Source organism: Haliotis cracherodii, unplaced genomic scaffold, assembly GCF_022045235.1.
Source record: "Haliotis cracherodii isolate W230 unplaced genomic scaffold, xgHalCrac1.p SCAF_10, whole genome shotgun sequence".
NCBI classification, from domain to species: domain Eukaryota; kingdom Metazoa; phylum Mollusca; class Gastropoda; order Lepetellida; family Haliotidae; genus Haliotis; species Haliotis cracherodii.
Genome location: NW_027266265.1, coordinates 13,525,846 through 13,538,569, shown reverse-complemented (window position 1 = coordinate 13,538,569; position 12,724 = coordinate 13,525,846). Strand labels below are relative to the sequence as shown.

Genomic DNA, 12,724 nt, shown 5'->3' with positions numbered 1-12,724 from the left:
CCCCCCATGGGTAGAATCCGCCCATGGGTAGCAATAACGCGACTGATGAGAGTGAGTGAGTATGGTTTTACGCCGCTTTAGGCTACACCTTCGCCCTCAACCGAGGAGTGTAGGATTTTAAAAATCTACACTAACATGGGAAATATATTTTAGGTTGATTCAATGCCTGCAAAATAAAGCATACACCCTTGTTTGACGGTTGCTGGAAATGAAAATAAACGGGAAATCGTTATTCGATGGTGATGTATTTGATACGGGTATCATAGTCGTCTGGATCTTAAATTGGCAGTGTTTCGGTGACTGTTTTCAGCCTAGTATTGTTTTGATAATGTTTCTAAGTTGAACTGTTTGATAGTCATTACTCTGAAGTAGACGGATGACAAAGTAGACACAATTCATGGATAACCACTTCTTTAATACTGTAAAGGCGACGTTTCGGTATAGATCCTTATACCGTTGTCAAGCAAGATCCTGATACCGTTGTCAAACAAGACCAGCCTTGCTTGACAACGGAATAAGGATATAGGAAGTTGTTATTCATAAACTGTGTCTAATTTGTTTCTAAGTTTTGGACAAATCCAATTTTTCGGTGTATGCTTTTCTTTGCTGGTCAGTTTACATATAACAATAAGCTAGACAGTGACCCTTAACAATGTGGCATTGCTAGCCAGTTCTTTAAACTTAAATTTGCTTATGAAATTGATTTTCAATATTTTCTGAGTTTAACTATAGGAGCCGCGATATATTCCGTTGAGTTATTAAAATAGCGTAACATTTCTAGAATACCGATATATTTGCTATATGTATTTGGAAAAAATAAATTGGGTAACTATGACAATTCTGTACACAAAACATGAGCACCCTTTGGCAGTCGTGAATATCGTCTCACAATAAATCACATCCATGTTTGGTTGTGCGACAATTCTGTACACAAAACATGAGCACCCTTTGGCAGTCGTGAATATCGTCTCACAATAAATCACATCCATGTTTGGTTGTGCGATTACCTTTCAGTTGTGAATCACATTTTTGCTTTTGGTGGTCGATGGCAGGCTTAAAAAACACATAAGCAGACGCATGCATATACTAGTTAACGAACGTACGCGGACGAACACACACACGCACACATGCACCACAGCAAACACTGAGATATACACTATAACAGTATAGGTTTTCAGTCTTTAGTTCAAAACACACATGTGAGATTTGGAACCGAACGTGTATTTGTTTTACTCAACACATTCCTTGTAGTACATCCAGCACGAATACACACACGCACGCATTTACGCAAACACACACACGCACGCAAACACACACACGCCTTGGTCGATTCCTTAAGACCGGACGAACGAGATTCCTCTTGGTACGAAACATTTGAAAATTACACGGCTACCCAGCTCCACCTAACGCTGTGAAAGAAGGGTCGGCTGTTTCCGAGAGTGCTGAGATTGAACTGTTTGTTGCGATTGGTATCTCCGGGAGATGCTGAGGATGCGGCATCACATTCTGGGTGAGGACTGAGGTGGAGCAGCAGCTCGTGCTCGAACTGCTGCTTCGCACGCTCCCTCGTGACACTCTTGATAAATCGGTCCCAGCAGAACTCATTCGGCTCGTTTCGTCCTGTAAATGTAACCTCGTGCTGAAATTGTTGTGAACTACGTCAACGGAATTGCTGGAAACGTCATCAGTTTCTAATCCCACAGACGTAGAGGGTAAACGTGGCTCTTTGTAGACAAGTATTGGTTTGGATACGTTCTTGCTACAATGGTTATTTTTACCGTTTACGTTATTACAAATGTTCCTGTTGTCGTAAGATTTAAGATATCCATAGTTTAAATTGGAAAACGTCACACACTGTCTTATTCCCTGAGTCCCCGGAAGTGCTATGTCACGTGACTGGGGCTCCATCTGATTGGTCACTTGATAATTGGAGCTCTGTTCAGTGATATCGCCCGTCCCACACGGGGAATATTTAATGACTCGGCTCACATTTTGCAAAATCATCCAGAAATTCAGAACACAGAAGAACACAATGCACATAAAAAAAAAAATCATTGGGGGAAACGCCATCTTAAGCGGAGAATCATGTTTTAAAGCTATGGCTAGAAACACAACAGGTATAACACCTCTTGAAGCCATGGTAACAGCACAACTGACAATGCCCGTTCTCCTATACAGAGCAGATGATTTCAGCACACCCAAGTCTCGCATAAACCGACCGATTTCTATGGGAATGACGTTAAGCTCCATCAATAAGCCAGCAACACTGAGAAATATATTTTGTTTGTATGCAAGGAATATGGTGTATGACGCCGTTGTAACTATATGATGAATCAGATCGGTCTTAAAACGTTCTAGATGTTGGTGTAGGAAACAGTCTTGGACAGTCGTGTAGATGTAGCGACCCACATTTACAGACATGACTGTCTGGATAATCGGGTCGAGGGGTGCAGTCTGGTTTCCGGTAAATGGTAGACGTGACACGGATGTACTTGACAGAGCGATTACAGACAGCGTGATGAGGAGGCAAGTCACCAGCAGCTCTGTTATCCTGGAATATAGAATAAAATATACAGTGATATGATTAAGCTATCGTATGAACTCAATGCTAGATAATCTCAAACATAGTAGTTACAGTCAGTGGGTACATTGTTTGGGTATTTGGCAGCGTTGCGACAACATTTGGTGACTATCGGGGTTCGAACCAGTCTTTTAAGCCCGACAGAATTACCCAATATCTCAATTAAAAAAACCCCGTGCAGATCCGTGGTAGAATAGGTCTTCAGCAACCCATGCTTGCCGTAAAAGGCGACTATGCTTGTCGTAAGAGATGACTAACGGGATCAGGTGGTCAGGTGAGGTGAGGTGAGGTGAGGTGAGGTGAGGTGAGGTGAGGTGAAATTGGGTTAACGTCGCGTCCAAGATTATTGCACTTATATAGCGACGTGCATGCACGTGTGTGTGTGTGTGTGGCTGCTTGTACTAGTCCGGACTGATGCCGATTTATAGTGCTAGCAAACTGAGATACCATGCCGCAGTTTAACTTGAATATCCCACTCAGACACAGTATACTGACTCCGAGCCCACCAGTCCTTGTTTTAGCCCATTAATGTCGAGCGCCAGACAGGGTAACAACAAGAACCATCTTTTAACGTCTTTTTCGGGTGGTCAGACTCGCTGACTTGGTTGATGCATGTCATCGTATCCAAATTGCGTACGTAGATCGATGCTCATGATGTCAATCACTGGATTGTCGTGTCCAGACTCGATTATTAACAGACCGCCGTTATATAGCTTGAATATTGCTGAGTGCGGCGTTAAACAAACAAACAGACAAACAAACAAACAAACAAACAAACAAATCATATAGATGGAATATTGCTGGGTGAGGCATTAAACAAAAAGAAACACCAAACAACAGTTTTAAAGTCAGCATAACCACACTGAATATATCCTCAGTATAAGTAACTGGGTACGTGTGAACTTAGTGTCAGCAGCTGACGAGCGTTCCCATCACTGAAACTTGATACAAAGTACATTCCATCAATCCCACACGCATTCATGTTACTATGACAGCATAGGAAAACACTGTCACATCCGTATTCACGCTACTCGTGGCATTTATCAAGTAAACAATCACACCTTTGTACCAAGTACGACCAGGACCATGGACAAGGATTTTGTCACCAATCTAACTAAGATAGGCTTAGGCTGAGACGTATAACGAAATAATGATTTCAAGGGAAATCCTGTTTCTGTGTGTCGTTGTCTTAGGACCGCACCTTAGCAAATACGTCATTTACAGTAGAAATTCAGTAACGCACGAACTGCAGTATTGAATCGCATTGTAGATCCTGTTTTGACATCCAGATCGAATAGGCATGCGTTCACACACTTTGATCCGTGTAACGCGAATCTCACGTTATACTGGCGGGAAAAAGAAAGTATACACCTGAACATTTGATTTGACCAAACATTGCATTCGCTGTCAAAACGTTACAAGGCTAAAAACTGTCGTCGAAACACTGCAAACTTAAGGCCCTAAACACAACCATGATACCGTATGTACTGTTTACTTCAATTATGCCAATATCCGTTTAGTTCGTATAAGTAGCCGTTTATAAGGCGGTTTACTTTCAGCTTATCTGGTTTTCACTTGGAGAGGAAAGTAAACAGAAATACAATAATGTAGTGTTCACTGCCGTGGGGTTGTGTCGCTTGATAGTCATATTGATTCCTTTCAGGACTGTCCGAGGTCCTTCTGGGTACATGATCCTGTTGTTTCATATGATAGGCACGTGAACGAAACCAGTTCCAATATGGATTCTGTCAGTGGGGGCGGTGGGGTAGTCTGGTGGTTAAAAAACTTCGCTCGCCACGCCCATGACCTGGGTTCGATTCCCGACATGGGTACAATGTGTGAAGCCCATTTCTGGTGTCCCCGCTGTGATATTACTGGAATATTGCTAAAAGCGGCGTAAAACCACACTCACTCACTCCTGTAAGGAATCGAACCCGGGTCTTCGGCGTGACGCGCGAACGCTTTAACCACTAGGCTAACCGACCGCCCCAACACGTATTCAAACTTGTCGCATTGTGATAAGGTGATGATAGTGACTACATGTGTATGGCTTTACAGACTAAACAAATGAGTGCCACAAGCCACTTGTCAAGATAGTCAAGTGCAGCTAGACGTAACTTTGATGCATTGGGGTTAAGTGTAAAGACACATGTCATTGTTCTTCCTCTTTCAAACTGCTGTAAATGTGCGATGGGAAACGATATTAAATTAAATTCAATTTAAATTAAAACAAGAATTTATAGAAACCCCATTAGGTCCATCACTATCCCAATTAAACACCAGTGCACTTATTTAAAGGAGTTTGAGATGAGTGCGTTTAAATAAATTCGACAAAATAACAATATTTTTTAAAAAAAGGTTAAGTTTTCCATTTTCCATTAGACGAGAGGCCGGTCACATGACCGTGAAACCGACGTTCATAACTGTATGAACGATACGTTTTGACGCCCTATACGTTTTTCGCGTATTCTGAACATGACGTATTCACTTGAGGATTTCCTTTACGGGAATTCCTAATCACAAATGAAAACAATAGCTCTGTTTCTAATCGTTTAAGCACTTAAATCTTGAACTCTGTTTTTTTTAATATGATGGAAAACGTCGGAGTGTTTGCCTCCCGGCGACCGAATACTATGAATAGTATGTTATAACAACTGACCAATACGAAGAAATACACACCCAAACCGTCGATTCGATTCGACCTAGACTAACAGAAACAATGAACATTCTACAGCAATTTGTGAATTTACTTCAGTATCTGTTGTCTGTAGTTATAACCTTTCAATTATCGGCCAAATAATCAATGATGGCTAACAATCCCCACAGGTTCTCTGACGACATCGCCCCGTGAAGATCCGGGTTAGAATATGTATTGAGCAATCCATGCTTGCCGTAAAAGGCGACTAACTAGCTGACTTGGTTGATGCATGTCATCGTTTAACGATGGCGGAGATCAATGCTCGTGAAGTCAATCACTGAATAGTGTGGTCCAGACTCCATCATTTACAGACCGCCGTCAAATAGCTTAAATACTGCTGAGTGCGGCGTTAAACAACAAACACTGACAACTTCGGAAATATATGAAGATTCAAACTCCAATGAACCCACACAAAGTGATAATTTTCTGGTTTTGAGTGTATAGAGCTTTAATATTGGAGTGTCGCGTTAAACATCAAACAAACACAAAGACATAACCTTAATAGTGAAGGTTTGTTTCAACCCATAATTGTCGTAAGATGTGACCAACGGGATCGGGTGGTCAGGCTCGGTGACTTGGTTGATGCATGCAATTGCGCAGATCGGTGCTCATGATGTCAACCACTGGTCCATTGCTGAGTGCGGCGTGAAACAACAATCAACCAAAAACCAGCCAACCCCTTAGAATGAAATCATGTCTAAAACATATTTCTAGAACACGCTTTGAAGCATGTCAAAAGTATCCAGCGTGGACCACACGTACTGACAGCAGATCAATGCTTGTAAGTGTTCAACACACATGGAAAATGACACAATGTATCACAAAGAGATGAAAGTATGCCTAATTTAATCAGTTTAAAACGCGCAAGAATAAAGCCTATAACAGCTGCTCTTGATGTGTCAAACATGACTCATGCAACTGCGTGGATCACGCATGATGAAAGCATGGCTCATTTAACAGTGTGGAACACGCACGAGGAAAGCATGGCTCATTCAACAGTGTAGAACACACATGATGAAAGCATGGCTCATTCAACAGTGTAGAACTCACACGAGGAAAGCTTGGCTCATTCAACAGTGTAGAACTCACACGAGGAAAGCATGGCTCATTCAACAGTGTAGAATAAACACGCATGAGGAAAGCATGGTTCATTCAACAGTGTAGAACTCACATGATGAAAGATGGCTCATTCAACAGTGTAGAACTCACATGATGAAAGCATGGCTCATTCAACAGTGTAGAACACACACGAGGAAAGGATGACTCAATCAACAGTGTAGAACACACATGATGAAAGCATGGCTCATTCAACTGTGTAGAACACACATGAGGAAAGCATGGCTAATTCAACAGTGTAGAACTCACACGAGGAAAGCATGGCTCATTCAACAGTGTAGAACACACATGATGAAAGCATGGCTCATTCAACAGTGTAGAACTCACACGGGGAAAGCATGGTTCATTCAACAGTGTAGAACACACATGATGAAAGCATGGCTCATTCAACAGTGTAGAACTCACACGGGGAAAGCATGGTTCATTCAACAAACACACACGAGGAAAGCATGACAGAAGAGAACACTCATGAGTGTGTCTCAGCTGCTCGGCGTAGAAGAGGAAGTACTGCGAGCACGAATCAGACAGAAAGCTGAGATCAATAAAGAGTGTCACCCAAACTCGACAATTGCCGATGTCTGTTTCCAACAAATGAATGCCAATGGCCCCAATCCACAAACAGCCGAATATGGCAACGCTGCGTCACCTTGATTGCCTGAGCTGGTGCACAATGTAGGTCAGTAGGTCACCTCAATGGATACATTAGACGGTGGGAGATCGCTGCCAACTCTGAGATCGCTCTGATACCAGATCCAATAAGCATGATCGGCAATGTTACCTTTTCTTCCGTATTCGCTGACATTAATCTTTCACTGTATTACACCAATAAATGAATGTTGAAAACACAATCAAATATTTATCATTAAAATGTTATTAGTTGCATTTAGTCAATTTATAGATTAATGGGAATGAACCGATTCAGGATAAACAACTGCAAATTTCAGATCGCCTATCATCCTAAATAAAATAGTTGAATATCGAATAGGTGATATTAATAAAAGCTTTTCATTTATTAATGTCACAAAGTCGATTATGAGCTACCGTTAATTCGAGGTATTGATGTAAAATCCAATTATTGATATCACTCCGCCTACACACACAACCCCCGAGACGTTAATTTGAGTACCAACTGAGAGTTCTCGTTACTCCGGACTCCGTAGCAGCTTGCTTGTCGTGATAACAGAACTCTGACACTGTGTGTCCATTATCGCAAATCGCACTCACAGATATCAGTGATAACACGGGGAGATAACACTCGCCTGGTGATAATTGGCTGAAATTAGTCAGTATTGTTGATAACTGTCGTCGAGTAAGACTGTTCGTTAACCTTGCGGTTAAACTGTTCCCTAACCAAGCACAATATCGGGCTCGGTACAATTTTGAATAAAAATAATACATAAAATTGTAAAATCCATTTTCATATTCATAAGAAATCTCTGCAAAAGTCCATTGTACACTTCCGCATATTTCATGATCATGTGTTTATGAATAGCTGAAATAGTGACGATACAAGGTGTTTACGAAAAGGTGTCCCTCGTGCAAGGTGTCCCTCGTGCAAGGTGTCCCTCGTGCAAGGTGTCCACTCACCTGATACTGTCTAAAAGTGCTAAAAGCGGCGTGATATCGCACTGACCCAAAGAGATTATCAAAGGAGATTAGAGAGGAAATAAGTCAATGAGTCGATAATCATCAGTAAATGTTCTACATGAGTGTGTGAGTATAGTTTTACGCTGCTTTTAGCAATATTCCAGCAATATCACGGCGGAGGACACCAGAAATTGGCTTCACACATTGTACCCATGTCGGGAATCGAACCCGGGTGTTCGGTGTGACGAGCGAACGCTTTAACCACTAGGCTACCCGACCCCCCATTTTTAAAAAATGAAATCTATTATGTAATTGTTTACATGAAACATGGTTTAGTGGGTGAGTGAGTGATTGTGGTTTTATCCGCTTTTAATAGTATTCCGGATATTCCTGGAATATTGCCAAAAGCGGCGTAAAAAACATTCTCACTCACTCACCCCGGAAAATATAAAACACCTACTTATGCGTCTATGTTTTTATCTACACAATTCAACGCAAAAAGGGTGAATGAATATAGCAGACATCGATTTTGAGATGCTCCCGATGAAGTGAGTGAGTGAGTGAGTATGGTTTTATGCCGCTTTTAGCAATATTCCAGCAATATCACAGCAGGGGACACCAGAAATGGGCTTCGCACATTGTACCCTTGTGGGGAATCGAACCCAGGTCTTCGGCGTGACGAGCAAACGCTTTAATCACTGGGCTATTCACCGCCCCGCTCCGGATGAATGAGTGAGTGAGTATGGTTTTACGCCGCTTTTAGCAATATTCCAGCAATATCACAGCGGGGGACACCAGAAATGGGCTTCACACATTGTACCCTTGTGGGGAATCGAACCTAGGTCTTCGACGTGACGAGCGAAGTTTTTAACCACTGGGCTATCCCACCGCCCCGCTACGGATGAAGATTAAATAACTTATAGATTATCAAGAATACGCGAACCAGGAAGAACAAACAAGGAGCGTTATCTGAGAACATAAATTAAAATCTAAACATCATCGAGCATTATCACGAGGACACTTATCGATGAAGGAGTTTTATTTGTGTACATAGAACACCGTACGAACCGGGGCAATGTCACGACGAAGCACCGTACTCACTCATACATACACGCATTGATCCGGCGAAAACATGGGATAGCGCCCATGAAATAATTATGCAATCCCGTGTGCATACATCCTGCTTAAGGTGCAAGGGAGTGCAGTATCCTGCCGCAGGACAACCCGTGCATATTCTTGACACTCCTCACTCCGTATAATATGAAGACTGATGATTGAACTTTTCCACTATTTAACGTGTGCTTATATGTTACATAACTACGTACATGGGCAACGGTGCTTCATGTTGGTTCCTAGCCTTGCTCCAAGTCTGTACTGCCCATGGATGGACAGTAATTTTATCCTAGGCAAGTCTAGATAAGCGGGCAGTACATTTGAGGACGACTTTAAGGAAGTCTTTCATAGGAAGAACTTGTTCTTATTAGCTATCTAACCTAGGAATTATGATTTAAATGAATATTCATTGCCGTAGAGACTTGTGCAAGTCTTGTGAATGCCTAGAGTGAGTGAGTGAGTTTGGTTTTACGCCGCTTTTAGCAATATTCCAGCAATATCACGGCGGGTGTGAATGCCTAGACATTCGGTGAGTTGCCGTAATTCCAGCAAGGCAATTCTAAAGGCGAAAATGCCGATGAGTCCATATAAATTGCTTGGTTAATGGATCCGCCGACAAAATTTCACAAATGAAAAATAATTATAAATTAAAGTTTTCATATTGTCCCTACCGAGCCTGTAAACAAATAACTTAATGGAAAAAAATATATACTTCATGTAGATCGACATACTATTTACCCTTTGCCTTGTCATTGCAAAAGATTTATTTTGTTTTCTTTTTTATTACAACAAACCAACACTTTCTGTACGAAATAATTAAAAAAACATGTTGTTTCTTTAACATTGTGTTTATATTTGTTCCGATCATCAATCCAAATTTTCTAGAAATCAGTGTATACAGACAGTGTCTTGTACTACTTTTGTACTCTTTGTACTCCTTGACACACACACACACACACACACACACTCTCTCTCTCTCACACACACACACACACACACACACACACACACACACACACACACACACACACACACACACACACACACAGACACTCACTCACACACACACACACACACACACACTCTCACACACACACACACACACACACACACACACACACACACACACACACACACACACACACACGTACATGCAGTCGCAATAATCTTGGACGCGACGTTAAACACCATTTCACCTCACCTCACCTCACCTGTAATTATTCTGTTTGAATACAGCACGATTGACTCCAACAGGTAAATTCAAAATTACAGGTGAGTCATGGTATTAATTATAAGTAGATCTCACGCACAGATACAGGTTCAGGTGTACCCACATACACTGTCCGTAGCATACATCAAGTGAAGATGCAGTTAATTAATAATTACACGTAAGTCCCTGCCACACATATGTCATAATTAACTCAATGCTAGATAATCTCAAACATAGTAGTTACAGTCAGTGGGTACATTGTTTGGGTATTTGGCAGCGTTGCGACAACATTTGGTGACTATCGGGGTTCGAACCAGTCTTTTAAGCCCGACAGAATTACCCAATATCTCAATTAAAAAAAACCCGTGCAGATCCGTGGTAGAATAGGTCTTCAGCAACCCATGCTTGCCGTAAAAGGCGACTATGCTTGTCGTAAGAGATGACTAACGGGATCAGGTGGTCAGGTGAGGTGAGGTGAGGTGAGGTGAGGTGAGGTGAGGTGAAATTGGGTTAACGTCGAGTCCAGAGTATTGCACTTACATAGCGACTGCTTGTACGTGTGTGTGTTTGTGTGGCTGCTTGTACTAGTCCGGACTGATGCCGATTTATAGTGCTAGCTCACTGAGATAACATGAGTTTAACATGAATACCCCACTCAGACACAGTATACTGACTCCGAGCCGACCAGTCCTTGTTTTAGCCCCTTAATGCCGAACACCAGACAAGGTAACAAGTACCATCTTTTAACGTCTTTTGGTATGACGCGGTCCGGGCGGACGCTCTACCACTAGACCACGGAGGCGGTCCATAATACAGGTTACCACAGCTTCAGCATTAATCACATGATATGATAGTCATAGGTGTAGTGACAATCACAGACATATAGCAGAGAGAGAGAGAGAGAGAGAGAGAGAGAGAGAGAGAGAGAGAGAGAGAGAGAGAGAGAAAGAGAGAGAGAGAGAGAGATTTACTTACGTTTTGCCCCAAAGCCAGGGTTTGCTTCTTTGAAGGTCGGCAAATTTAGTAAGCAGAGTCGCTTTGGAACCATATTTGTTTCCAATAAACTCTACGAGGCGTCCACAGCCGAAGAAAGAGAGCGTACACACGTTGATTGTTAGAGAAATACATAGTAGACCACCGTCCGTGAACATGTGCATGAAGACGTTGTCTGCCGTTGTGTGTGCAGTTAGCCAGTCGACCCACGTGGATTGTTCCACCATCTGCTGGTACGCGCTCTCACCGAGAACGTCAACGTTCAAATGAAACAGATCCTCAACCAGGAAGTACTTGCTATTAATAGAGAAAGGGGAATCCCCTTCTCAATAGCGACCCAACACGGCTGTGAAAGACTGCCAGGGTTTTCTGGTCTGCGGAAGCGCATCAAATGAAATTCCAAGGTAAGTTTAGATGAGCTGTTTTACGTCACTGAGGTTTTCAATAAAAGTATTTTAGATAACTTTATTGTTTAAAGAAGGATGTCTGCTGATGGGCAAAACCCCCAAACTTTTATGGCGTAAAATGCACAAACAACCAGCTGATGTTATTCGAAGAAGGAAATACCGTCACATATGTTATTTAAATGATGATGGTTATGGGTATAAATATGAAGTAGTATTGTATTGCAATAAATACCGTTCTTATAACCTTTTATGATATAGATATTATGATGATTTCATACCAATAGTATCATTTTCATAATATTTTATCATCAGTACAGTAGTGTACTACTGTTGGGGCGGTGGGGTAGCCTTGTGGTTAGAGCGATCGCTCGTCACGCCGAAGGCCCGGGTTCGATTCTCCATCTGGGTACAATGTATGAAGCCCATTTCCGGTGTTCCCCGCCGTGATATTGTTGGAATATTGCTAAAAGCGACTCACTGCTTTATATCATAAAAAACCCTGCATAAATAGGGGTTTATATATACAAAGAGTACAGTGCCACCTGCTGCTATGAGAGACGATACAAAACTAAAAGATATATACATATACAACTGTTTTACCCATATAACAAATGCTTTCTGCTTTGTAATATTAAAAAAAACATGTTTTGGAAGTGAATTACGAGTATACCTCATGTTTAATAAGAACACACAACTTCTCATTGTTTGACAGATTGATAACGTTAGGCTCTGAGTCGTTATACGTTAAATATGTTAAATCACATAACGGACATTGAATTATAACATGTTCTTCATCTTCAATATGATCATTACAGTTAAAACATATCGCAACACATCTGCCTGTTTCGATTCTTAAAGGTCTAATACTACATCTAAATTTTAGAACTCTGAGGTATACTTACCGTTTTAACAGCAAAACAATCTTTAAAAATCCTACACGTGCTGAGTTTGCATATACCAGTATGAACTTTATTTTTCCATAAAAATTCCGCTACCTAACGTGGCGGTCGGGTAGCCTA

General features: G+C 41.6%; 1 protein-coding gene across 1 annotated transcript; it reads right to left on the bottom strand.

Moving 5' to 3' along the window:
• Positions 1 to 11,540, bottom strand: LOC139446725 (uncharacterized). The gene is made up of 2 exons (XM_071228026.1): positions 11,281 to 11,540; positions 1 to 2,551 (listed from the first exon to the last, which is right to left on the bottom strand). The coding sequence occupies exons 1-2, from the start codon at positions 11,523 to 11,525 to the stop codon at positions 1,390 to 1,392; spliced, it is 1,407 nt and encodes a 468-aa protein (XP_071084127.1). The 5' UTR covers positions 11,526 to 11,540; the 3' UTR covers positions 1 to 1,389.
• Between the last annotated feature and the right edge of the window lie 1,184 nt (positions 11,541 to 12,724).

Excerpts from the sequence above, each read along its gene's own strand:
- LOC139446725 (XM_071228026.1), bottom strand. The coding sequence starts at position 11,525 with ATGGTGGAACAATCCACGTGGGTCGACTGGCTAACTGCACACACAACG. Across the intron at positions 2,552-11,280 it reads CCCTGGCTTTGGGGCAAAAC|GATAACAGAGCTGCTGGTGA; the intron begins GTAAGTAAATCT and ends TCTATATTCCAG.